The sequence below is a fragment of the Molothrus ater genome, chromosome 3 (genome assembly GCF_012460135.2).
Source record: "Molothrus ater isolate BHLD 08-10-18 breed brown headed cowbird chromosome 3, BPBGC_Mater_1.1, whole genome shotgun sequence".
Lineage (NCBI taxonomy): Eukaryota > Metazoa > Chordata > Aves > Passeriformes > Icteridae > Molothrus > Molothrus ater.
This window is the reverse complement of record NC_050480.2, coordinates 69,217,437-69,242,711: the sequence shown is the minus strand read 5'-3', so window position 1 is coordinate 69,242,711 and position 25,275 is coordinate 69,217,437. Positions and strand designations below refer to the sequence as shown.

The 25,275-nt window shown below is 42.7% G+C and overlaps 1 protein-coding gene across 1 annotated transcript in view; it reads right to left on the bottom strand.

Moving 5' to 3' along the window:
• Window positions 1-592: 592 nt before the first annotated feature.
• SCML4 (Scm polycomb group protein like 4) overlaps window positions 593-25,275 on the bottom strand; it is a 65,422-nt gene continuing 40,739 nt past the window's right edge. Inside the window, exons 6-8 of the mRNA XM_036380704.1 lie at window positions 13,164-13,436; window positions 5,007-5,152; window positions 593-718 (exon numbers count right to left, since the gene is read on the bottom strand). Coding sequence (XP_036236597.1) covers window positions 593-718; window positions 5,007-5,152; window positions 13,164-13,436 — 545 coding nt within the window. The remainder of the gene's footprint in view (window positions 719-5,006; window positions 5,153-13,163; window positions 13,437-25,275) is intronic.

Below are 25,275 nucleotides of genomic sequence, written 5' to 3'. Positions count from 1 at the left end.
AAATTATTTCTTCTTATTATTTTTTCTCCCCCCCTTTTCCTTGATCTTGTTTGTTTGTTTGTTTTTCAGTTGTTTAAGTGAATAATTCAAGTTTTCCGGATAGTGCAAGACACGGGGCACTTTCCATCAGACGACAGGTGACCAAAGGCTGCACTTTTCCAGCCCTTTTTAGGGTAGAGCACGGAGAGTGGAGCTGGTGCCCAGGCAATGCAGGTCAGCGATTACTCTTCAGAGGCGTCAAGTGAGGGACTCTTGGTTTGCCTTCTAGCAGTCCTATGCATATGCTGTAGCTGTGTTTGGTTTTGATTTCCCACTTCTGGTTACAAAAATAGGACTTACTATAATCATAATAATATTAATGATACAAAATAATTATTGTAATTATATACTTTTTGGCAAATTATTAACACAAAGCAGCCCAAAAAGATCCCACTGGATTAAAAAAAGGTGACAACGCACAAATGTTAAAAAAGACTAAGTCTTTGATAAAAAAGAAGGAAAAGCAATCTGCAAATGAATGCATTTCTGTAAGGCAACGTTACCTTTAGTCTTCCATCTAGATTTAGCTCAGATTCTGTTGTTCAAGAAATTATTAGAACTTGGCTTGCTTGAGCTTATCAATGTGGTAACACAGTTTCAGTGCTGGTCCCAATTTCAGCCCCAGGTATTTCATGATCATGTCACTTTTCAGCAGTAACAAAGCATTGCCATCAATTTCCTGGTTTCAAAAGAGAGGAAGAGAATCAAGATGTGTTAACCCCCCTTTAAGTGCTGTGTCCTGACACATTAAACAAGGTGAATTAGAAACAGCGTGTCATTTAGGGTAGAGCTACCTGAAATGTCATGCATTTTGAAATTTCATCAAAAAAATTGAAATCTGAGATGTGATAGGAGAAAGCCATAAAGGAAGGTTTAATTAAATACTACTTTTTATTCTTCAAGGAACTATAAGATTAGTTTAGGTTTTCAATTTATTTTGCAATTAAAAGTAGAATTTTTTAAAAATCAGTGTTGCTCTAAGTACAATTCTGAGAAAAGCCAGTCAGCCTTGAGAGAAAGGTATGAATGATGGAGACAGCAAAGGATGTAGCCATATTAAACAGCTAAGAGAAGACCTCTGGATCTCAGTTTCAGCTTTGTCCCCAGCTATTTGTGGGTTTCACATATCCCCAGTACACTTATACCCAGTGATGCAAGTCTATGGTATATGTGCATGTGCATATATATATATATGGTTTTTTCTCAGATTCAAGACAGTAATAACTTGCTTATTTAATTGCATTTATTATTAAATTTGCTAGATTTTAATTTAACTCTCATGCAAATGGAGTAAATTGCCACCAAGCTCAGCTGTTTATCCCAGAACTGTTGGCTTGAAAACCTCTTGAAATTACAAAGTACTACTGCAAAAGAAGCCTGAACCCACAGTGAAACAGACTCTCCTTTACTATGGGCTGTAGACCACGGATGCTTTCAGCTGTACTGTTCTTCCTTGGACCCAAAGCCTGTCTGTTTTTTCCTGAGTCTATCAGTGGATCTGCCAAAAAATACTACCTATTCCCACAGCTTCCAGCACATTTACATACTTGAAGTGTCAGAGCTAAAACATCACAAGTGTTATGTGTGTGTGCAAACACATACACAGATACACACACACCAACGCTGTCTACACTGTGTTCTATGGTTTTGATGGCCAGATCTTTCCACTGTGATCCATTGCCTACTTATTAAGCAATGCTATGGATCCTAATTTGCCCTGATCATTATTATTCCATTCACTAGGTGATTTATCTGATGAACAGTTAAGGTCACTTTCTGATTAACTCAATCAATTAATGCTCCTCATTTTGCAACCCCCACTCTATCCATAATAGAAACTCTCTCCACCTCCCCGCTCTCCTTGCCATTATTTTAAGGAAGCTAATGTAAAGTGAGAATAAGTGTTACATATAATTACAATTTGCATAAGAAATAAAATAAGAACTCCTTTAACTGTGGTGCCATAGGGTAAAAACACTGTCAAGGGTCAGGTGTGGAGGCAGCTGCTTCTAAATGTTGAGTTCAGCATTTTATTATTTCCATTATTATTACTGTGTAGGGGTCAAGATTAAACTCCATGACAATAGTATGCCAGAGGGAGCATTCATATCCAATTAAATAGCTCATATTAGCCATTTCCCTGTGCAGATTCTTGGCTTGAGTTCTTTACAGTACTACTGTGTCAGCCCTTTTAAAAATAATTTTAAGAAAGAAGACTTTGATAACGTGGTTCCCACATGTACATTAGCCCCAGCAGATTTTGAGGTCTGGAACTGGTAACATTCAGTGCTATCAAGGCCACCACCTTTCCCCTCCTCCATTTCCTTTCCCCCTATCTTTCTGCCAAGTCTTTCCTGCGGATGGAGTCTCCATGGGATCTCACACAGTGCTGCTGCAAGGTCCCTGGCCAGGGCAGTGGCTCCTTTCCGTGAGACCAAAAGCTCCATCAGTGATGAGCTCGGCTGTCCTTGGCACACAGACCTGCTGACAGAGCAGGGAACAGCTGATGGAATGTGCAGGAAATTTCTCAGTCTTTGGTGGACACTCTTAGGAGCTACCTGTGACAGAGCTCCTCAGGTGTCTTGGCAAGAAGCAAAGCTTCTGCTCCTGGTGGGAAGAGCAGATAGAGCCAGGACATCCTGCAGCACCTTTTGGGGCAGTGAAGGATGTGGGCTTCAGGCTGGAAGAGCCGGCTCTGAGGACTGAGGTCAACACCCAAACGGCCTAGTAGAGCAGTAGGGAAGCACACTGCCCACGTTCAGGATACATTCTGCAGCTGTTTTCTTCCTGCTGGTCCCAGCAGCCTCTCTCTCCCAGCTCACATGAGCTGATTGCCAAAGCAACTATTTCGGGCGATAGCTGGGCCTTGTCAATGACAGTAAGTGCTTCTAAGTAAATTATGCACCTGCTCCATGGAAAGATTGAACATACAGGAAGATATGGCTGAGGTTAATGGACTAATCACTTGTCACTCACCCCTGGGGTCTTTGTGCTAATCCAGATGAGGTTTGAAGGCTGAAAAATTGCAGGGATATATATAACTCAAAAGTGTAATTGAATTGAGTTGTGTGGCAATCATACCCAGGTTCTCACACCTATGGCATATTTTACAAGGAAACCAATGATAAGTAGAGCCCATGGGTGCTGGGTGTGCAACAAAGGATGACAGGGACAGTCTTTAGTGGCAATTTAGCTTGATCTCTTTGGTCACAGAGCAGCTGCAGTATCATGGCATTCTCCAGTGCAGCTGGCCCATGACTGCCTGGAGCGTTCCCAGGCCCTGCTGCTGCATAAAAGCACACTTTGCTACAAATGGGAACTCGACAAAATTAGTGCTTTTGCACTCTCCATATTTACAATAAAAACTTTAAAAGTTGGGGGTTTTCCCTTTGGGATATACCTGTATGCCTCAGACGGTGTAAATTCTCACTCTCTTGCATGAAGATTTTGTCTTGATGCACAGCCCCTTCTGATATTGTCAGAAACTCATTTTATTGCAAGGTCCTTCAAATCTGAAGGTGGCTTATTTATCTGCCTGGTTGCAGATTTTTTAAAAATCTCCACAGGACCAATATAGGCCGTGCTTTCATTATCAGCTTATAAGGCAGAAGGCAGGAAAGGCAGGCCAGCACCTAACCTGTACCTGCAGATTTGGCCCTACACTGCTGTGCCTGCTGTTGTTCTCATCCCACAGACCTGTCTACAGAATGGCAGATGGCCCCAATACCTTCCTAGGGTGAGCAGACACCAGGGCCTCTGGTCATCTTCATTTTCAGCTGCTCCTCAGCCACCTCCTCTCCTGTATCTGGAAACTCTGGAGGCAGAGTGTAGCTGGAAGTGCATTTACCTCCCTCAGCTCTCATCTCAGCTCTCATCTGCAGCTCCACAGCTCCACTTGTCTCTGCTGGCATAGGGTCAAGGAATGATCAAGCCCTCTTGTTGTTTCTGCAGCACTGGGGTGCTGGTCAGCACTAAGGACTGGAGAGCAATTCTCATTTAGACCTAGGTCCAGGCACTTACATGAAAACTTATGACCCCCAGCCAAACACAAACAAGTCACTTCTAGGGTAGAATCCATTTTTCATAGCCAGACTGAATTGATTAAGGAGAGATGGGGAAAGCAAAAAATGCTAATAGATACATTGGTGTCAAGTCCATACACAGCAGCAGAAAAAGAAACTCCAGATCAGAGAAGTTTCCCCTTTACTAATTAAGAATAATAAAATTTCCATCACTGGAGGTTAGCCTCACAAAAGCAACTATCATATCCTCTAGAGAGTCAGCAGGTATGTTACATTTAGTTATGTAGTTACATAATACTGAGGGGAAAAAGATTAAAATATTGGCTGGTTTGGGTTTCTCCTGCTAAATATCTAGAGACACATAAAAAATGCTCTTCAGAGAAGAATCATATATATCCTGAGAAAAAAATTGTCATTGAAATGAGGCTTTTTTGTGCCAATCTGACAATGAAAAATGAGCACCAGATCCTCAGTGCTTTCTCTAAGGCTTGGCATAGAAACAATTTATGCTGGAGTAGCTGGGAATAAACAGTGAGCATTTTCTAAAGACACTGTTATGGTTTCCCCATTGAAGTTTAAATGAATGCAGTAGCATAATATAGCACAAAATAGAGTGGAATGGAATGTAATGGAATAGAATAGAATAGAATAGAATAGAATAGAATAGAATAGAATAGAATAGAATAGAATAGAATAGAATAGAACAGAACTGTTTCAGTTGGAAGGGACCCACAATGATCTAGCCCGTCCTGGTGTTTAACCACCATCTCAAGGGATAAGTGAAATTCTTCTGCCCAAACTCTCCAGAGGTGCTGAACTCCTGGCCAGGCCCTGCATTCAACCTGGTTGAGGAAGCCCAAGGCAGTTGAGGGGTTGTGTGTGACGTGCTGGCTGTCTCTTGCAACTTAAATTACCTAGGGGTGGTAAGGGTAGCCTCCTACATACGTGTTTTCTGAAGAGCTCCACATGAGGGCCTAAAGCTTGAGGGTCTGCATCCTTCACAAACCACACCACATCCTCCACCGTCCAGGTCAAAGGATTCTTGCTTGATGGCCGAGCTGCATCTTGTTGTTCAGGTGAAGGACTTGAGGCTACGGTACAAAAAGCCCACAACACTGCATTACAATGGCACCCAGAGCTTTCCTCAGTTTGGGATTGTGAGTGTGCAGGGCTTTGGCAGCCTCACTGTAGCCCTGGACATTGGATCTCTGAGTGCAAGTACTGGCCTGAGATGGTGGCATAGGGGGAAAAGGGGACTTGCAGGAGTTTCCAATCTGATTGCTTATTGGAAGACATGATCCCAGCTGGTGAATAGTGTTTAAAAAACATGAAACCCTTAGGTCCCTGCAGGAGAAGGAAAAATGTGCCAGCTGCCAGGCTCTTAAACCAAGCTGCCCCTGCTGTCTGATCTGCAGGGATCTTGGCTCAAGAAGACACTACACTCACACCTGGAGAGAAAAGTTCTTCAGCACTAAACAAAGGAGTTTGCCATTGAATGTGAAGGCTAGAGGATAAAATCAGGATTTAGCAAACAGGGTTTTTAATTTGCATTCAGATATTCATACTTCTTTTGGAGCTTAGCCGAAGGTTTCAGTCCGTATCTTCCTAATCTTAGACTCTCACAGAGCTGATGGTCCCCAGAGAATGCCAATTTGGGAAGTTACTAAAACATGTGAAGATGAACATTGCACATGTGACTTTTTAATGGTATGACCCCTCGATGATTTAAGGTGACTTCAGCTTGCTGTAGCTTTAAATCAAGTGAATAAAGGCACATTGAAATGAAAGTGCATTTATGTTTTTACTCGTAGTCTCTGCAGAATTATAAATCTCAATCTCCACCTGAATATAATTTGTACCCCCTCTTATCCTGCTTTTTACAACAAGAACTATATTATGCTAGGCTATAGGAAAGCTGTTTCCATTTGTTTATATCCACACCAAGCAAACTTTGCATTAGCAGGCAGCAGCATACAGATGCATTAAATGTTACTTGCTCACATCTGCTCATCTCTTTCTGTCAAAGCCCGGTTTTTAATGTGAGAAGTGCAAATGGAAAGCAAGTACACACTGCAGAATACCAGAAATCAAACAGAAGAGTGTGTGTAGAGGGAGATCACAGACACCTAAACTAGAGCCTGGAAATGCCCCAAGTAGCCAAGAGGCAATCCCAACTGCTGAGGAGAGAAAGGATGAGCTCTCCAGAGAAACACTGAGCTTACAAAGACAGATGAGACGTGTGAGAATCTCCATGCATGACTCCAAACACAATCCTAATGCATGTGAGTAAATGTGGGTTTGGGACTTGTGTAGATTGCCATTCCATTGACTTCAATAGAGCTCTGGTGATTTGTATTAGCTGAGACTCTGCCCATATACACCCAATAATGGGTTTATGTGCATATTTGTCCTTTTTCCCTTGCCACCATGCTCATCTCACAGTATAATGTAACGAGGTGTATTTGCAGTTACTCAGAATGAACTCCAGAAAGCAGCAGTGCTATGAATGTGCAAATCTGGTCGATGGTTTTCATAATGAGATGAGATGTAAATATCATGATAATTGCACTCTCATTTGCTAAGTCGCTGTTCTGGATACAAAGGACAAGGAACAGCCGCAGGTCCTTTTAATTAGACAGCAAGGACCGGTGTTTGTATGGACTCAGGTGACCCTGGGCTCTGCTCACAGAATAAATGCAATACACAACGGTGCAGACACCATCTGGAGCCTTTGGCATGAAACAATGAAGACAGAGAGTGCAAAACAATGAACAGGGTAGTCTTGGCTAACCCCTGGATCATCAGTAACAATGAGGAACTCTGACAGGGACAAGTGGGAGAACTGAGATTTGTCTTGGAGACACAGGGGTATTTCTCCCCTTCATGGTCAGTCAATGGTTTGGATGAGAGCTGATGTGTGGAGGCATTGGGCACTGCATCACCTCAAACCAAAGGTCAGGAAAAAGACCAGGCTTTTGCAAATTAGTCAGAAAATAGAGAAAGGAGAGAAAGGTTTGGCTGTGAACAAAAGACTGCAGAAGTTTCTCGGCTACTGCCACAACATGGTCAGGGGAAATGTGCCACTGCTGAGGAGAATATTTTTTCCCTTTAATTGGTATAAATGTAAGGAAAGCCCAGAGGACTTAGCCTGGGATTTACACCAGGAACAGAAAGGGCAGCCTGCAGCCCCCTGATTCCTGCCTGCAACCTGCCCAGGAAAGGGCAAAGGGGAGCAGAGAGCCCCAAGTGCAGCTGGGAGCCTTCACAGGTATTGGAAGCATCTGTAATAAAAGGAAGGGGGATGAGAAGAAAAGGTTGAAATGACAGGGGGAATCTATTCACTCCTTTGCAATCTAGCAATCAATAGCATAAATGTGATTTCTGAAAGACAAATATATAAATGACCTTTCTAAAGAGACTGCATGGCTAGAACTCTTCCAGACCCTAGCAGATGAAGATAACCCTTTCAAATCCATGCCTGAGGGATAGTATAATATCATAATATACAAACAAGCATTATGTGTCAATACTAATTCTTAAAATACTTTATGTACCTACCTAGTATCAAGTTTTGGATTCTTTGCTGCTTTTTCATGAATTAAGGTGTGTTAATTTACTTGTGTGAAAGGAGCTACCTTTAAATGTTATTAATAAAACAGAGATACACTCAGTTTGCAGCAAAATGTCAGGTTTTAGCTGATGAGTCTGGAAACAATCTGGTTTTCCATATATTTTATAATTTATTTTGCAGATTAATTTATTGGCTTTTTAATTTTGTAGTTTACCCATCTGAGTGTAATTTCTCAATTTACAAAAGAAAATAGATCATTTCATGTCTACACAAAGGCCTGGGGTTTCTTTCAATAGCATCACTTTGGTGAAAGATCATATGAAGCACAAAAGTGTTTGATGGCGGCAGGGCAAGTGCTATAGATTCTTTTCATATCTGAAGGTATTCACACTTAACCTAAGAATTAGATAAATGAGGAAGTCTCATGTCTCCTGGGTATCCTATGCCATCCTGTCATCAGAATTAATCAAGATGATAATGAATACTCAGATTACAAAGAGATGGGAGTGCTTGCGACCAATAATTATTTTTAGAGATCATAATCTAGGTCAAATCCAATTTCCTGTTTTTGACAGGTGGCAAAAATTTGTCAAATTAATGGAATGAGATATGGAAATTTAGGTAATCAGAGGGAAGCACTTTCCCCTCCTGCCTCAAACATTATTGGGGAAGGACAGTGAAGAGGTTCCTTTGCAAGGGAACATCTCCAGGCATCCCAGTCAAGACCATTGCCTACACAGAAACAGCTGGAACTACCAGGTCAATGGCAAAAGCTGAGTGAAGCTGAGGGAAAGAGGTGGCCTGGCTCAGTCTGAGTTTTCACCCCAAACTTTTCTCTGCCCCTCATCTCTAACCTCTGGACCTTCCTGAGAAGGAGAATGGAGACAGAGCCAACAGCCAAATGGCTGCAGAAGCATGACAAGGAAATAAAATGCTAAAATGGAGTTAAACCTGTAAAAGAAGGAAAGACAAATAACAGACTCCCTAAATATGTTCTTGGCAAACAAACAGAGCCCAGAGGGAATACAGTCATTGATAGATAAGAGTGGAAAGGGAGTGACAGATGAACTTTAATATTGCTGCAGGCCTAAATGATTTCTTTGCCTCAGGGGAAGGGGGTGGGAATGAAATTTTAAAAGGTTCTCTCTGATTGCACTGGAGCAGATAATAAGGAGTAGCAGATCTACTGAAACTAAGCAGAAGTAGCAGACCCTCAAAGGTGCAGAGGAATGGGAATTATTTTAAAAAACAAACCACCCTCCACTACAAACAAGGAAAGGAGGAAGGCTTTAAGATACTTTTCTAAAAATCTAGGGCACACCAAGCAGGAGAAGAAGAGATGCACAGACAAGCAGGGGACTGGGAGAACACAACTACAGGATATTTGGGGCAGGGCAGGGTAGGGTGTTGACAAGCCACAATCAGCAGAGAGCTCTGCAAAGAAGATCAGGCTCAGCACATCTGTTTGCACTGGCCGGCCTGGCAGGACATGTCGGGCACCACCTGCCTGGTGTCCTCCGCCTTGCAAGGCGTCCCAGCAGAGTCCCTGTCCCAGCGGGGTGGCAGCTGGGGACAGAGTCCCTGTCCCAGCGGGGTGGCAGCCGCTCCCGCTGGCAGCACCGTGCGGGGGTGCAGCACCGCAGGTGCTCCTCGCCCGCCGCAGGAGCAGCCAGCATCCACCTGCACGAGACGTGGATATTAAACATTTATCCGGGCTTTTCTTGCTTTGCCTCTCTTTTGTAGGTGAAACAAAAAGGCAGCTCGCTGGAAGCACTGAAACTTTCAGACTGAAATGTCCTCAAAAATTAGCAGGCAGGCTGTATTTGCTGAATACAGTGCTGAGGCTCACAATGCCATCAGCAGCTCCTTTGCCTCGGGGCAGTGCTGGCTCTGCCCCCAATGAGCTGCTTGCAGCATTATTCTGGAAAAAGAGAAATTTCAACTACCATGTCCCCAGATGTTTTCAGAAAATATGTGTACTAATAAGCAGGACTGCCCCTTTAACAAAGACCCTCAGGTGATAATAATTAACTGCTAATACTGGATAATAAAATCTCCATAAAAATAACAAGCTACAGGGCGAGGTTAAGGTTATTATATTGTGGTTGAATACACAATTCTTCATACTTGGGATAAAGGCTTTGTCTGTTATGTAAGCAGGCTTGGAAAGGTTTATGATGTCCTTGACCATTTCTTCCCCAATTTAAAAGCTTCAGTTTGGCAAATGATGACAGGAAAGAGCATGTTTATCTCTTTGCAGCCCCAACTGGCTTTCTGAAATGAGATTTTTTTTACATATTTTTTTCAGAATTTTTTAGCATAATCAAGGAGAATTAGGCATCAAGCTTCTGATCGCATTAATGAGAGCTTTGAGGTTTAATCTCATCCATTCCACTTGAAAGACATGCTCTGCTATGCACTGAGATATGTTTTATGATTATGGCTTTTTCCATGATATTTGCCCACCATGATAAATAAGGCAAGCTATTTTTCAAAACTATCCATAAATAAACAGGATTGGTTTGAGGTTTCAGAGATAAATTCTTCCTCTTTTTAATGAGCCCGTCTCTGCCTCATAAGTATACAAACTGAAGAGGATAAGAACAGAGACTGACATGCTCCACTTACTCATCTTTGCTTACTTATGATTCAGCAACATATAAATTATGCCTAGAAAGAAGAAAAACACATGCACAGATTGTTAGGGACCTTGGCAGCAAACCTTGTATGGGTTTGTATGTAGGCAAACCCTACACTCTACCTCTACGCTATCACCCATGGTAGACCCTAATCTATAATGGGTGATATCAGGACTAATAAATGCCTAAGAATTAGGAAAACCCCTACAACATAAATTAATCCAAAACCATTTTAATGATGGTCACCACATGCATTTCTGTTTTAGGAAGCCTTTAGTGTTGAGCTGGCCAAATGACCTAGAGACCTCAGAGGACCTAGGCTATACAAGTGTCAAATGATTGTCACATAAAAATTACTAAGCTGTTTTGGGATGAGTTCTGTTCCAGGTAGTATAAATAGCAGTTTCAAGTCACTTGTGACTGCTTCAGAGGCACTCATGTCATGGATGCCTGGTTCAAAACCAATCTCTCCCTCTTTGCTCCTCAAAGTGCTTTTAATGGTTTTAAGCCAGAGAAATACAGGAACCTGTAAAGCCTATTGCATGACCACTGGATGACTTTTTTGTTGATCTAGTTCTGGAAAAAAACATGAACCCTATTTCAGACTTCTATTTTGTAAAGACTGCAGGTTTTGTGGGAAGTCACGAAAAGAGAGATGGAGGTGTCTCCTGAATTTTAACTTCCTGCTTGGCACTACGTGGAGGTTTCACAAAACATTGGCCAAGACTGGGAAACAGTGACATTCAAAGTCTAAAACAAAAAGGGAAAGCAATGCAGCTGAATAAGCTTAAGAAGCTCTGATTTTAAGCTTCAGTCCCTTGAACATAATTTCTGTCCCCTGATACCAAGGGTTTTCTCCACACAACACATTCTTAGGCACAGAAGTTCTGTGTATTCTGAAAATTCACGAAGTATTTAGTAAGCAACCAAGTGATCCAGAAAAAAAAATCTGTGAAGGGTTACTATGTATGAATCTACCATCTCTGGCTGAGGAAGTCTTTGAGCCACAAATTCCTGAAGGCAGAGAGGGATGCACCACCATCTCTGCATTTGTCCCTTTCCTTGGGGCACGCTGCTGTTTCCTGCTGGAGACAAGATGTGTGGCTAGACAGACCTTGGCTCTGGCCTGCCCTGGCTCTTCATTTGTGCTACAAAGAGACAATGAGGCTCTAAGGAAGTGGTGGGAGAGGGGTAAAGGAATCCTCTGCAAAGTGAGCCCCTTGTTCTCCCAACACCTGATTATACCACTCTGAGAGGCACTGAACAAGAAAAGAAAATGGCTTTTCATTTCCTTTTCTTTGTAACTAAGGACACCAGTTCCCACCAGTTCCTAGTGACAAACTTTTACAAGCTGTTTGCAGAGTATTTCTGTACTATCCACTTTGCTTTGAGTAAAGTTGACTCTGTAAGTAAAGAATGAGATAATTATGAGAACCAAACACTTATCAGTGGTCTCTATAATAGACTAACATAGGGCTAAACCAGGGAAGCAATTGTGTATAAATAATAGAAAAGTCAGTGATAGTTTTGGGTGGGTATTGAATATCTAAGATGGCAAACTTAGATAAACAAATAAATACAGGGGGAAATACTTGTAATACATATTTTGGAAGGATAATGTCCTAAAATATTAAATAGTGAAAGTTCAGGAAAAAGAAATAATACAGATGTTGGAGAGGTGAGGAATGTGAAAGAATTAAGTAAAGATTAAGCAAAGGATACTAGAAAGAGGCTCTGGAATGGCTTCCAAGCAAGAATATGCAGAGTCAATGGAAGCTTCCAAGGGAAATGCAAGGGCAAAAAGACAGTGTAATGAGATAATGGTAGACAAAGGGGCTAGGGGAACCAGTAATCTTCTGCAAATATATCAAGATTTTTAAAACATAGTACTAGAGTGGCAGTAGATTCCATTAATAAATGAGGAAGGGAAAAAAATTAATGACTTTAAAATGGCTGAGACATTCAACTCCTTTGTTAGATCTGTCATCAGAATGAAAAATGCATACATGAAGTTTGAATAATTAGTAAGGGGTGAAGACACTGTTGGCATCACTACTGATAAAGACCTGTTGACTGAGAATTTGGAAAATGCAAACAAAGTTAACTGAAGTTCAGCAATAGCTAACCCTTCTGATGAACTTGGGGAATTTCAAGAGGAAAAAAAAATATGGCCACTAGGAACTGTAGTGGATGAGTAGAGCAACTGCCCCAGCAAATGGTAACTGAACAAAAATACAAAGAAAGGGAAGAAGAATCATCAAATGCAGTGGTTTCCATAGTTTTTCTTGAATTTGCAGATAAACTTCTTGTGACTTTGCTTCCTGAAGAATAAAAGAGCCTTAAGCAATAAGCTGAATGATTTTTAAAAACATATGTTTTGTTGAGGAGTCTTTTTCAAGCAAAATCTGGCTTGGTACATAATTAAAGGGGCAGGATGGGCACAGAGCTAGGAAGCAAAACCTCTGAGTAAATGCTTTGAGGTAGGCACTAATATTTGGGTTTGCTCTGCATCACCTCTTGTACACAGCTGGTGTCCCACAAATAACAGGAACCTGCCTGTAGGCAGTATAAGTTTTTGGGAGGAATGCCTTATATATTAATGTCTTTAATGCTGATAATAACAGGTGCGATTGTCACACAATTATACGTAATGCATATGTTTACATATCAACAGCATTAGAAAACTTCCACCTTTTTACTTAATGGGGAACAGACTGATTTTGTGTTTACACAGGTTATTATTTCCCCTTCTAAATGGAAGCAGGAGTGGGCTGGATGGATTCCATCACAGAACCACCTTACTAATTTTCTTGGGAATTTGGGAATGAGTTAAGACTGCAGCACAGCAGCAGCATAGCAGCACACATTGCTAAATGGAAGGTGGTACATTACCACTTCTTTGGTGGTTTCCTTCAAGATAGGGCCCATTCCTGGTTGGGCTGGAGGTGTGATGCCTCAGCCCAGTAGCTGAGGGCCCCCCTGAAGCCATGTGGGCAGGACGATGGCTGCAGGAGGAAGAGGAGCCTCCAGCAGGGTGTCCGTCTGCAGGACTCTGGCGCACGGTGTACATGGAGCCCGTGGAGCCCAGGGCAGCGTCGGCAGGATCTGCACTGTACTGCTTCCTGCTTGGAGCATCGGCCAGGTAGTCCTCAGGTATAACTGTCTCTGCTCAGGAAGACCAGACACAAAACAAACATCAGCAAAACAGAAACTTTTTAAATTCAACCCTTGAAAAAAAAAATTTTTTAGCCAAAATTCCCTTTTTTTTTTGTCACAAAGTGTAACTCCATTATCAGCTTTCTGTACAGACAGCTGTCCCCAGGAGAGGTCCTTACTGAGAATGAATAAGCAGTGAAGGGAAACACAACCATTCAAAGTCAGTAGAGTCAAAAGAGGGAAACCATGGCTTGATAATGAGTCATCTGTGTCAGCTCACAATATTATTTTCTGTAAAATCCTGGGCCACTTAGCCCAGGTCCAATTGGACTCATGGTGCTCCTCAAATACACCAGGACCAGAGGATTGAAAGGAAGGAGACAGGGGAAGACAACAGGACAGGCAGTTTGTTAGGTTCAAAATGCCTGGCAGCCAGTAGGAAGGAGTGAAGGTAATAAAGCAAAGCATTCTGGCTGCAATTACCAAAATTAACCAGAAGCATCCTCAGCTGCAGACATCCATCAGGCCCAGTATCCCACAAGGATACAGGCTTGATGACTGATGAGCACACCCAAGGTTTTTCATGGACAGTTCTCTGTTATGTGTGAGTCACTTGGACCTGACTCAGGTTCAAATGTGCCAACATCACAGACAACTGCAAACCATTGCTTGATGGTTCCTGTCCTCTCCATTGCAATTTTCACACTGTATAGGAGCTAAATACCTTGCTTTTCAGATTCCTGGCAATAAACCAAATTTTGCACTTCAAGACCTATTTTGGAGACTTGCACTCCCCTATGCTTGTCTAACACACAGGCATGAGGCAGGTCTAGCTCCAGGTTTTGCAGCACACAGGTATTTTTTGCCATTTCCCCTCACATTTAGGCTCAGGTTTGTCACTGACATTTCTATGCCTGTGTCACTGACTTCCTCCTCCAGTTTCTTCATATCTATGTCTTTCCTATTTGCCTTTTTTTTTGTCTTCACAAAACATGGCCACAGGTCTTCCTCCTCCTTTTTCTCACCATTCTCCCTACAAAACCAACCCTCCTGTCACGCAGCCCCAGCATCACTACTGGCAGAGCCTTTGGAAACCTCTGTGAGATCCCAGCCTTCACAGAACCCTGCTGGCAATCTGCACTTTAGAGATTCCCACTGGGTGTTAACACCTGGCAGGCAGGGAGCCCCTAGATTAGAGAAGTGCCTTCCATTGCCCCATGATATTTTTCTGAGCTGTTGCAAAGGCCACTTTCCTCATCATGAGTACTCTCCCTCCAGAGACATCTGAGCAGGGTGAATTTCCCCCACAGTGTCACACATCAGCTTCCTGGCCTGAGCAACACTCTCCTCCTGATGTGTTATGCAGCCTTATTGAGTAACTAGAAGAATTTGTGCTGTAATTTATGCCATAAGACACAAACTCCATTGCTAATAGATGTTGAGGCTCTATATAACAGAGTATTCCTTTTAATTTACATTTTCAATCTTTTCCTTAAAAAAACCCAAACAACATTACTTGGCAGATGTGTACAGTAGTTGATGGTAAATGAACATGATTTATCTCAGCAACTCAAATACTCAGGAGGTGTGCCATGCCATCATCTTGGCTTGTGTGTCAGGCCACAGCACAGATTTTTGTTACATTGTTCTATTTTATTGCTTCTTTTATAGTTCTGTACCATTCAGGGCCAAGGCTGGACTCACTATAAGGCAACCATCAAATCTGAAGGAAAACTGCAAATGTGAAATTTCCTCACTTTTGGGCATTTGCCTTTGCAACTGCAAGTAACTTTCCTCTAGCAAGGCTTTATTTCCCTTAGAAGATTTGGATTCTTACAGCATGCATTCAGGTGTCCTGCTGCTTTCTGCAAGGAATTTCTGAGCTTGATTCTCATACAAATACAGATAGGGTGTAATCCAACTGAATTCAAGGGAGTTCAGATAACATAGCACGTAAGAGAAATGGGAATCAGACACTCTGAACCTTTCCCCCTAACCTCCAACAGATGCCAAAATTATATAGTGATTGAGCGAAATACCTTACTTTTCAAACTCCTCCCAATAAACCAAGGAAAATCCAATCAAGCCTCCTCATTCAAAGGAATTTAATTACTGTGTAGAACACTTGCAATAAAAGCCTCTTATGCATAAAGAAGATGGCTCTGTCTGCTGCATCCTGCCTGCACTGCATGGAATAATTATGCCTCTTGTGAATCATTACCTCTTCATTCCAGGATAAGAATGCTCTTTTAATATGATTACAATGTGAAGAAGACATAGACTATCAAAACAACAAACAGCACATTAAAAGAGCCCTGCTAAATAAACAGCATATAGCTTTTATTGCCATGGATGTAAATTACTCCAAAATTTTTGAGCAGACACCAGGGATTTTTTGATGGATGTCAGACTGTCTCAACAGCCTGTGTGAAATAAGACATGTACAGATATCATCTTCCTGTGGAAGGACACCCATGAATTGTGTACAAGACTACAACAAGGAGCCAATCTCCGTCAGATCTCTTCCTAACTTTTCTTGATCTAGATCAGTTTATTCCACATCTCTGCTTTGGGCTCCAGAATGGGAATGGTGATGCCTATTGCCATGGAACAAGCCAGAGCCTCCATTCACTACTGTATGAAACATCCCACAGTGGAAGGTGCTCTGGGAATTTGAAAAGTTATATTAATGTCTTCATGAGACCAAGGGGAGCAGGGATCAATCATCTCCAGTGGCCCACTGCCCAAAAACCAAAAAACTCTGTGGAAGCTTTTGTGTTCCTATTTTTCCAGCTCTCTGTTAATTTGCACCACAGAGAAGCCGCATGACTTGAGGTTCCACTGATGATGTGCATAAAAAAAAAAATCTGAATTTTGTAAGCTCCCAGAAAGCTTTGTAAAGTGTATAGCCATCACAGCTTCTAATCCCACCTTGGTCAATTAGGAAAAAACCACTTTTTTGAGACAAAAGAAGAAAATATAAATTTCTATTGGGGTTGAAAATGCAACAGTTCATAAATCTGTAGCTTAGCTCTTCTGTATTCTGACTCACTTTCATATTTTATTTTGTAGGTAGTCATTCCCACATATTAGTGACAAACTAGTACACAATGCTTTAAAGCAGGATTTATGAGAAAGCTGCTTTGAGCTTTTGCTCTGAGCACAGCAGTCTCTGTTACAACTGCTCACCACCCTGAGATACTTAAGCCACTTTGGCAATTTTCCTTTCCATGAATGGTCCACGGGCAGCTGGATTGAAAAGCCCAAGGCTGTTACATCCAGCACACCTTAAAGTGCAACAAAAGAGAGAAAAAAGCAACACTTGTCTTCCCAATTAAATAAATGTGCATTTCTTTAGCTGAGCTTCTTAAAAGTAGCAGTCTGTAGGATTCCTAGCCAAATTCCTAAAGATGTGTGAACTGAGAGTTAAAAGAGCCTGAGAATCTGCAGCTAACATCCCACCTCTGCTGCAAACCTCTGGAGTGACCTTGGTCACATTATCTGTCATCTCTGGACCTCAGTTCTCCATTATGATGGAAAAAAAAGCTTGTTTTGTCTCTCACTTCTGTAAAATATTGAGTTCTTTGCCCCAGCAGTTACTCATTTGCCACTGTGGAGTGCCACATGGATGCATGCTGCATGTGTGACTGCAGAACACAAACACTGGGCCTTTGGTAGCCTCTGGGAATAGAGACACTCCAGAAAGACAAAAGAATTGACTCTCATTCTACACGAGGAAAGCAAATGAAAATCAATTTCAAGTCAAGCAGGAAATGAAGAATAGTATACACGCAGGAAAGATGATCCCTAGCTGACCTTTTCCTGAGCAGATCTAATATCTTACTTTTTCTTCCACATCTTAAAAAAAGCCCAAACTTAGTTTGTTAGAGTCTCTCCTACAGGCAAAATCTCTTTGTACACTCCAGAGACACTCCATTCTGCCTTCTCTGCTCCCAGGCCAAACATGTCTTGCACGACTTTCCTCACCTGCTGCTGCTCCCACATCACTGCTCGTGTTGCATCTTTCTCTCCCTTTACCTCTCTCAGCCTCCATTCCCTTATACCCCCCCATGCTTCTCCCTCTGTTCTTCCCTGTCACCTCTTCCTACTTCTCTTCTGCCAAATTACCACTATCTTGACCTTGTTCTAACACTGCTTTCCTGCACCCACATCACTCTTTTCCCATTTTGCCAGTTATTTTCCTATCTCTCTTTCCTAATTTCCCTCCTCCCACATATGATTTTCATAGCCATTTTCTCCCCAGGCTGTTCCCCTTCCACCCATCTCACACTTTCATTGATCCAGATTTCCCTTTCCTGGTGCTCCCATGCCTTTTGCTGGGTTCATCTCCAGATTGCTGCTTGGACAGCAGAGCCCAGGGTCAGGGCAGTGAAGTGGGACCAGAGGCCCCTTTCCCAGCTAACAGGCCATATCCTGCACAGCCATCAAGTGGCTGCATCTGGGTGAAGGCTGCCTGGAGCACTGCTGGAAACCCACACTCCCTGCTCTGAGCCTGCTGGACACTGGTCCCCAAGCCAGGGAGGTCCCCTTTTGCACACCAGTAGCTTCCCAGGAGAACTGCCCTTCCTTCTAGGACAATACTTTAATGTCATTTCATAACCTTTTACTTTTCCACCTGCAATGCTCAATCATTTGTATTTTCTTTAATTAAATTCCCCATTAACTTCTTTTCCTCACAGTCAATACAGATTTATTTCTGTCTTTCTTTTCTCTGCCCCCACTATTCCTTTTTTGTGTCGTCTCCTATTCCTCATATCATTTAGTGATGGGCTTTGCCCTCTGACCCTTCCCTGTACCTTTTAAAGTGCTACCATATATTGTCTATAATGGGTTGACCAGATGTGAACTCCATATTTTAAGCAGCATGATATCATAGCTTCCTCAGACCTCTCCTTTCTCATAGGCAGGGACAGCCTTTTTTCATCTCCCAGTCATTTTGAGAGGAGCCAGCCACAGTGTCAAAATCCTATCGAGAGGCTCCTTCTTTGTATGGTTTTATCTTTGCCTGTATTTTATAGTTCCTGAGCCCGGCTCCTGCTCCCTGCACAAGGATGGCATTTGCCCTATCAGGGAGGTGGGAGGGGTGAGGGAGGAGAGGGGGAAGGGGGGAGGGGACAGGTTTAAGCAGCAGCTTAGAAACCCTGCATCTCAGCCTTCGTGAAAGGAAAAATAGAAGTGGGGAAACACAAAAAGCAAATGCTGAAATGCAGGAGGAAATCCTTCAGATGAGTTTAACCATCAGTTCAGTCTAGTGTAAGCCAGACAGGGAGAGAGCAGAAAGGTATAAACAGTATTTAAGATTGTGAAAGGTATGCCTTGGCCCTGAACTGCTATCCTCTGTTTTAAACATCAACTCTTAAAAGATTTTAAAAGAAATTTTTCTGTTCCTTCCAAACAGCCTCACACATTTCAGTCCAGTCAGGAATGTACCACAGCCCTTATCTTCCCTGCAGTTTGAGCCTGCATGCATCTATCTAAAGATAAGAGTCTCCTGTGATAGATTAAGACTTTCCAGCTCTGGCTGCTGTGATTTACTCTGGGATTACAGCACCGGCCCATTCCTTTTAGCTCCGTTGCCCATCCAGACATGCAGCACAATGAAAACATGATGTCACCGCTTAGCAGATGTTTCTGTACCGTGTCAGCACCACCCTCTGGTGCAGGCATCTGCCCCCTACACAGCTGGGCAAGGACCAGGCCTTTTCCACACCAGCCCGTGGCTGGACAAGGAAAACATTACAGGAGTGATGTCTGGTTTGTGGCAGCAGAGCCGAGCTGCTCGCTGCCTGCCAGGGCGGAGTGGCATGGAGACACATCCCCAGGGAGCCACAGCATCCCTGAGGCTGCTGCAGACAGGCAGGGAGAGAGCAGGCAGCCCAGAGCATCCGCCAGCAGCAGGCCAGGGCTGTCACGCCTGCGGTTTTTAGTCTATGGGAGAACATTTGCATGGGTTATAGGAACACACAGTTGCATCCACAGGGGAGAAAAAAGGGGGGGTTAGTAGTCAGTCAGAACAGGAAAATGTAAATATGCCTCATTCACTTGTGAATGCAGATATTATGAACACTGAAACTATGGTCACACTGTGGAGATAAAACCTGAAATGAATTCTCCAGGGTTTAGTCTGAGGCTTTACTGCACCATGTATCATCTAGCTGTGTCCTAACTGCTAAAAAATATTTTGCAGTAACTGAAATGCTGAGTCCCCCAAGGAGAAGCTGCCAGTCAGTTAACATCAAGAATCTAAATTTTTTTAGAGAATTTTCCAGACCCCAATGTTGTCCTGATTAGATCTTCAGCATAAGCAATTTTTTTTTCATTATTTAAACAATTTCCCTTGAGTGTTTGCAGCCCAGACAACAGCCACATTGTGCTTAATGCAGTAGAACTAGGGAATGAAACCAGCTGGGAACAGATCAACATGGTTTTATTGTCCAAACTGAATAAAAAGGTAGAGTAAATTCAAATGCTAGCTGCTGACAAATATATTAGATTTAATAATAAAAGGTGCTCGTGTGAATAAATAACCCATTGAGGAAATTTTTCCATTTTCAAAGTGCTTGGGGAGGATTGAGTAAATGTATTTTGTTACAATAGAGAGGTTTTAGTCCTATGTTGGAGCACAGGCAAATAGTTTAGGCACACGCACGAGTGCAGGCAAAGGGATTTCAATGACACAGGGATCTAGGCTGTAGTAAAAGTCTTCTTTTGGTCTCTTCCACCTGATTTCAGACCTGCTCCTCCTCTCTCTTCTCTCCTCCCTTGCCTTTATGTTATACCAAAGTGTACATCATGAAAAGAAGATTTATCAGGGCTGTATAGTTTTGTGTCTCAGCACAGCAATGGTTCTGCCATGGCAGAGGGAGGTGGGAGAGGCTGTGATCGATCTTTTCCCTTTCCAGCTTCTAGCAGTAGCTGGAGGGGTTTTTCTGTCAGGGTAGTTTATAATGCACTCTGTATCCCTATAAATCAGCATTGATAGAAGTCACAAAAAAGCTGTATACAGAATAGACTAGCTGAAAATGACTGTGTTATTTGAAAATTTCAAGGTATTATATACTAGGATTCTCTGCAGATGAAGTACTTAGTGCATCTCTGTTTTGCTACCACCATGATGAATGTCCCTTAATCATATTGCTTAGTACTGGCTTAAAATATTTAACAGTAATTTTTTTATTGTTTGAAAAACAAATAATTTGAGATACAAGAAGTGAGGTGTCTACAGCAAAATGCAGTGACTGCAAAATAAGCTGTGTTTGCTCATTAATAAATATAATATTCTCATCCAGAAATTGGGTAGAATAGCACATATAAAGCATGAGCCTGTGCACGTGTTTGTATGCAGGTAGAAGATCTTTTACAAAGTCTTTTCTTCATTTGTCCCTGCCCAGTGCTGCTGTTCTGCTGAACTTTCTGATATTTCTTCTGCCATATAAGTACAACATATATGAGCCCTGAAGTCTTAGTTCCCCTTCACAAAACCTTTATTTTCCTGCCTTCTTTGCTTCTGCTTCTGACATCTCTGGCTGATCTCAATCCCAGCAGCTAGGAACTCGCCAATTCCCCTTTGCTGAGCATTTTTATCCCCTCCTCTTTCCCTGATCCTAGAGAGCCAGTTTCCCTCCACATCACTGTGCTGCACTATGCCATGCTGCTGGGGAGCTGGGCTTACCCTGGGTCTCCATCCTAGGGGGGATGGGGTCCCCCATCCTGGGAACTCATCCCCAGCCTCACTGCATTTTCCTGAAATCCAGCTTCTGTGATGAAGACCATCAAGCCACAGCCACCTTTTTGTTTAAGTCGCTTCTGTACCTTCACCTTTTCTTTTCCATGAAGAAACTCACCAAAAAGTACCTGATTCCCTTCCCCAAGCCACCTTTTGCAGATTATTTTCAGTCGGAGGATGTAATTCTCTTGCCCAGCTGCTGGTGGTGCAACTCCTTTCCTTGCACCCTGACCTTGCTCACTGCTGTCCATGGCCAGCACAAACACCAAACTGCATGTCACCACCACCAATTTGCTTCTGGTGCTCTCTTAATTGCTTTAATCCCCTGCTTTGCACTCATTTTGCCAACAGATTAATGTTCTTCAGGCAGATGCTGCATGTTACTACTTTCCTAAAGGCATTTTGATGTACTCTGTATAATTACTGCAAACAAATAAATCCTAAGGAACTTGGGAGCCCTGTTGATTAAAAAGCGGCCAAGATTTTTCAAGAAAACCAGGGGATGATTTCCATGGAAATGCCACTGTGTGTGGGTCTCCATTTGTTTTGTAATGAACTGGGAAAGGATAGAAAGAAACAGAAGGTAGATAAAGACAGATAAGGGAGGGATGACAATAAAAGGCTAAAAAAGAGGACAACATTAGGAATGTGAAAAACTGAGCTGAAAAACTGAAGAACATCCAAGCAAAAATCAGTAATGTCCTGTGGAAAAAATTCTGAATCCTGTTTGAAACCTGTCCTATTGAAGCAGCCTAAATACCAGATTCCCTTTCCCCACTCTCAGGTTCCTGCCATGGAGGTGCAAGCCCAGGCCTTGCCATAGACACCACAAACCAGGCAGTCCCAGAAGCAAGAGCCCTCTCATCCACATTCACAAGCAGAAGTTCCCCTTTCTTCCAAAACCTTTCTTGTTTCACTTAATAAGTGCTGGATCTTGAGGTTCACCTTTTTTCACACTCGTATCTTTGAAAACCAGGTGAGTCATATTGATTTATGCTTGCAGCACTTGCAGAGGTTTCCCACCCCCAGTTCTGACTTGTGGCCCGCTCATCTGACTGCTTGAAATACTGGTATATTGGATCACAGGTATTTGGATCAATATTTTTAAAGTTTAGGAGTGAAAATTCCTGTTTCAACTTTAATTTAAACTATTTAAAATAAAAGCCTGGATTACTAGCTTCAGATATCTCCTAGAGGAATCATAGCTCTAGGGAGAAGGTCTCAACCAGTTAAAACAAAGTTAAAGCTAAACCTGGAGCTAAAACAGAGTAACAATCACATAATTTACCTGACTAGGGCTCTGAAAGTGTCCATGCTTCCTCCACATGACTGCTTGTAAAGCTTGAATTAAATGCATGTACCCAGGGGTATTCTTTTCTGTGGTGGATATGATCTCATCCATCATGCTTCATGCATTTATGCCCATCATTTCATCCACTTTCCTTATGCATACCCTTTGATATGGAGAAATAAAGCATCCTTAAATTCTATTTCATAGCTTGGCTCTCTTTTCTAACCTCCATGGCTGCATCCCAGGCAATATCCTGGGCTGCAGCCATGCAGACACTGTTGGTGTCTGTGCCACGGCACTGAGCATATCTTGGGCTGAAGGACAAAAAGGCCTTTGGGCTTTTCCTCACTCACTGCTGAGAGCAGAGTGCCTCCCCACAGGGGTAGCTTTTCAAAAGAGATGAACTTCCTTGCAGCCCCTCAAGTCAGTGAAGGTAAAACAGCCCAGCAAAATGCAGGAAGGAGGATTTCCCTGGGGCTGGCTGCTGAAGAGATGTCTGCTTACAGCTCCATTGCTTAGCATCCACAAAGAGATACAATTTCATAAACTTAAAGGAAAAGAGTCTTCATTTGTGAGTTAGCAAACAATAATCTCACAACTTAAAGGTCAGAAAGTTCAATTTATCCAATTCTACCAATTCTATAGAGTCCAGGCAAAATACATCACAGCTGAATTTTCTCTCTTCCATCCATCTCTTATTTTTCTTTCTGCCAGGATTTGCTCCTTAGTGTACATCAGGATCTCAGCACCAGGGTCCTTGGTGGATGCCTTGCCTTGCGGGCAGTTGTGTCAGGTGGGGAAGGATTCCAGGAAGGAAGGATTCCAGGAAGGAAGGATTCCAGGAAGGAAGGAAGGATTCCAGGAAGGATTCCAGGAAGGATTCCAGGAAGGATTCCAGGAAGGAAGGAAGGATTCCAGGAAGGAAGGATTCCAGGAAGGAAGGAAGGATTCCAGGAAGGAAGGATTCCAGGAAGGATTCCAGGAAGGAAGGATTCCAGGAAGGAAGGATTCCAGGAAGGAAGGATTCCAGGAAGGAAGGAAGGAAGGATTCCAGGAAGGAAGGAAGGATTCCAGGAAGGAAGGATTCCAGGAAGGAAGGATTCCAGGAAGGAAGGATTCCAGGAAGGAAGGAAGGAAGGAAGGAAGGATTCCAGGAAGGAAGGATTCCAGGAAGGAAGGAAGGAAGGAAGGAAGGAAGGAAGGAAGGAAGGAAGGAAGGAAGGAAGGAAGGAAGGAAGGAAGGAAGGAAGGAAGGAAGGAAGGAAGGAAGGAAGGAAGGAAGGAAGGAAGGAAGGAAGGAAGGAAGGAAGGAAGGAAGGAAGGAAGGAAGGAAGGAAGGAAGGAAGGAAGGAAGGAAGGAAGGAAGGAAGGAAGGAAGGAAGGCTATCCCAGCCTTTCTCAACTGTACTGCAGGCTTTGCCATCAATCCAAAAGCCCCAAAGACCATATAAACTTTTTATACTATACTTTGTTGTGGCTGGATGTCTCTGCTCCCTCTTTAAGAGTGACCTTAATGTTTTATTTATTGTTTAAAGGATAATGATCATGGTAGAGGAATATATGAGGCAATAAATGGCCTTTGCAGGTAATTAAATGCTGAGGAGCACTGAAGCTATTGATAGCCATAAAAGCCATTTATTCTGAGTGTGCTGAGAAGCCAGGAGTGCTGTTCCTCATAGCATGCAACAAGACAAGATTAAACAAGCCATGGTACTAGAAAGGGGAAAGACAGCATTTTTCTTACTCTCTCAGGGCTTGAAACTTCTGAGCTGCTGTTTATTTGCTGCTTGCAACAGAAAATATTGATTGTAATAATATGTGGTTTTCTATCATATTATTCCTTTTTTCCTAGCTGTTTTAGAAGGGCTTTGCATGTTGGCAAGAATTATTGCTCTCCTTTGACACATACTCAAATAAAGGCACAGCAGGGAAGAGTGGCTTGCCCACATAGTCAATAGCAAAGTCTCTTATAAAAATCCAGTTCCCAGGCCAGTCTCTTGCCTACTTAGTCACACTCCTATTGTGCATTGCTATTGTGCTTGTCATACCAGCTTTTCGAGGGCTTGTGGATAGGAAGAGCCCACCTTCCTACAGACAGAGGCACTAGCATCCTGCTGTGCTTCTGCTCCATATAGATCCCTACTTCCAGCCAGTGCCACAAGAAGACAAGCTGTTCTCCTGTGGGTAGTGGAAGGGAACTCCATATGGTTCCAAATTTGACTTGGCCATGGGGGGAACAGCAAGCCTAGGGACCTTATTCACAGCCTTTCCCACTTCCCCTGCGGTAAGTATAATACAGGGTGGCCACCAAAGTTCTTGCATAAAGTTTTGCAGCAGCCACATGCAGCCATGCTCTACGTGGAGACTTCAGCTGTCTAACAGCCCAAAATAGCCAAAACCCAACGTTTGGGACAGAAAGAGCAAGGAAAGGATTGACTGAAAGGGAAAGCTTATCAAACTTAATGCTTCCCACATAAAAGAAAAACTTCTCCCATTTCTGTGCCCACCATCAGGCTAGCCAGAAGTTTTTTAGTTTCCTCTAAACATGGTTTCCTCTGAAGAATAATCCAATATCTCATAGGTGCATGTCAACAGTGTGTAGGTGTCCTAGAAATTAAACTTTCACATGCTCCCATCCAAGCCTCCATCAGCTGTGCATGAGACAAATGATGAAATCTGAACACAGAGTGGAGACACTTTACGGGATCTCTGTTGGCTTCCCATCATTTAGCCCCTGTCCCACTTCATAGGGTTTTCTGCACAGGCCACCCAGGTCTTGCCATCATTTAAGCTCAAACTGTTCTGCTGCT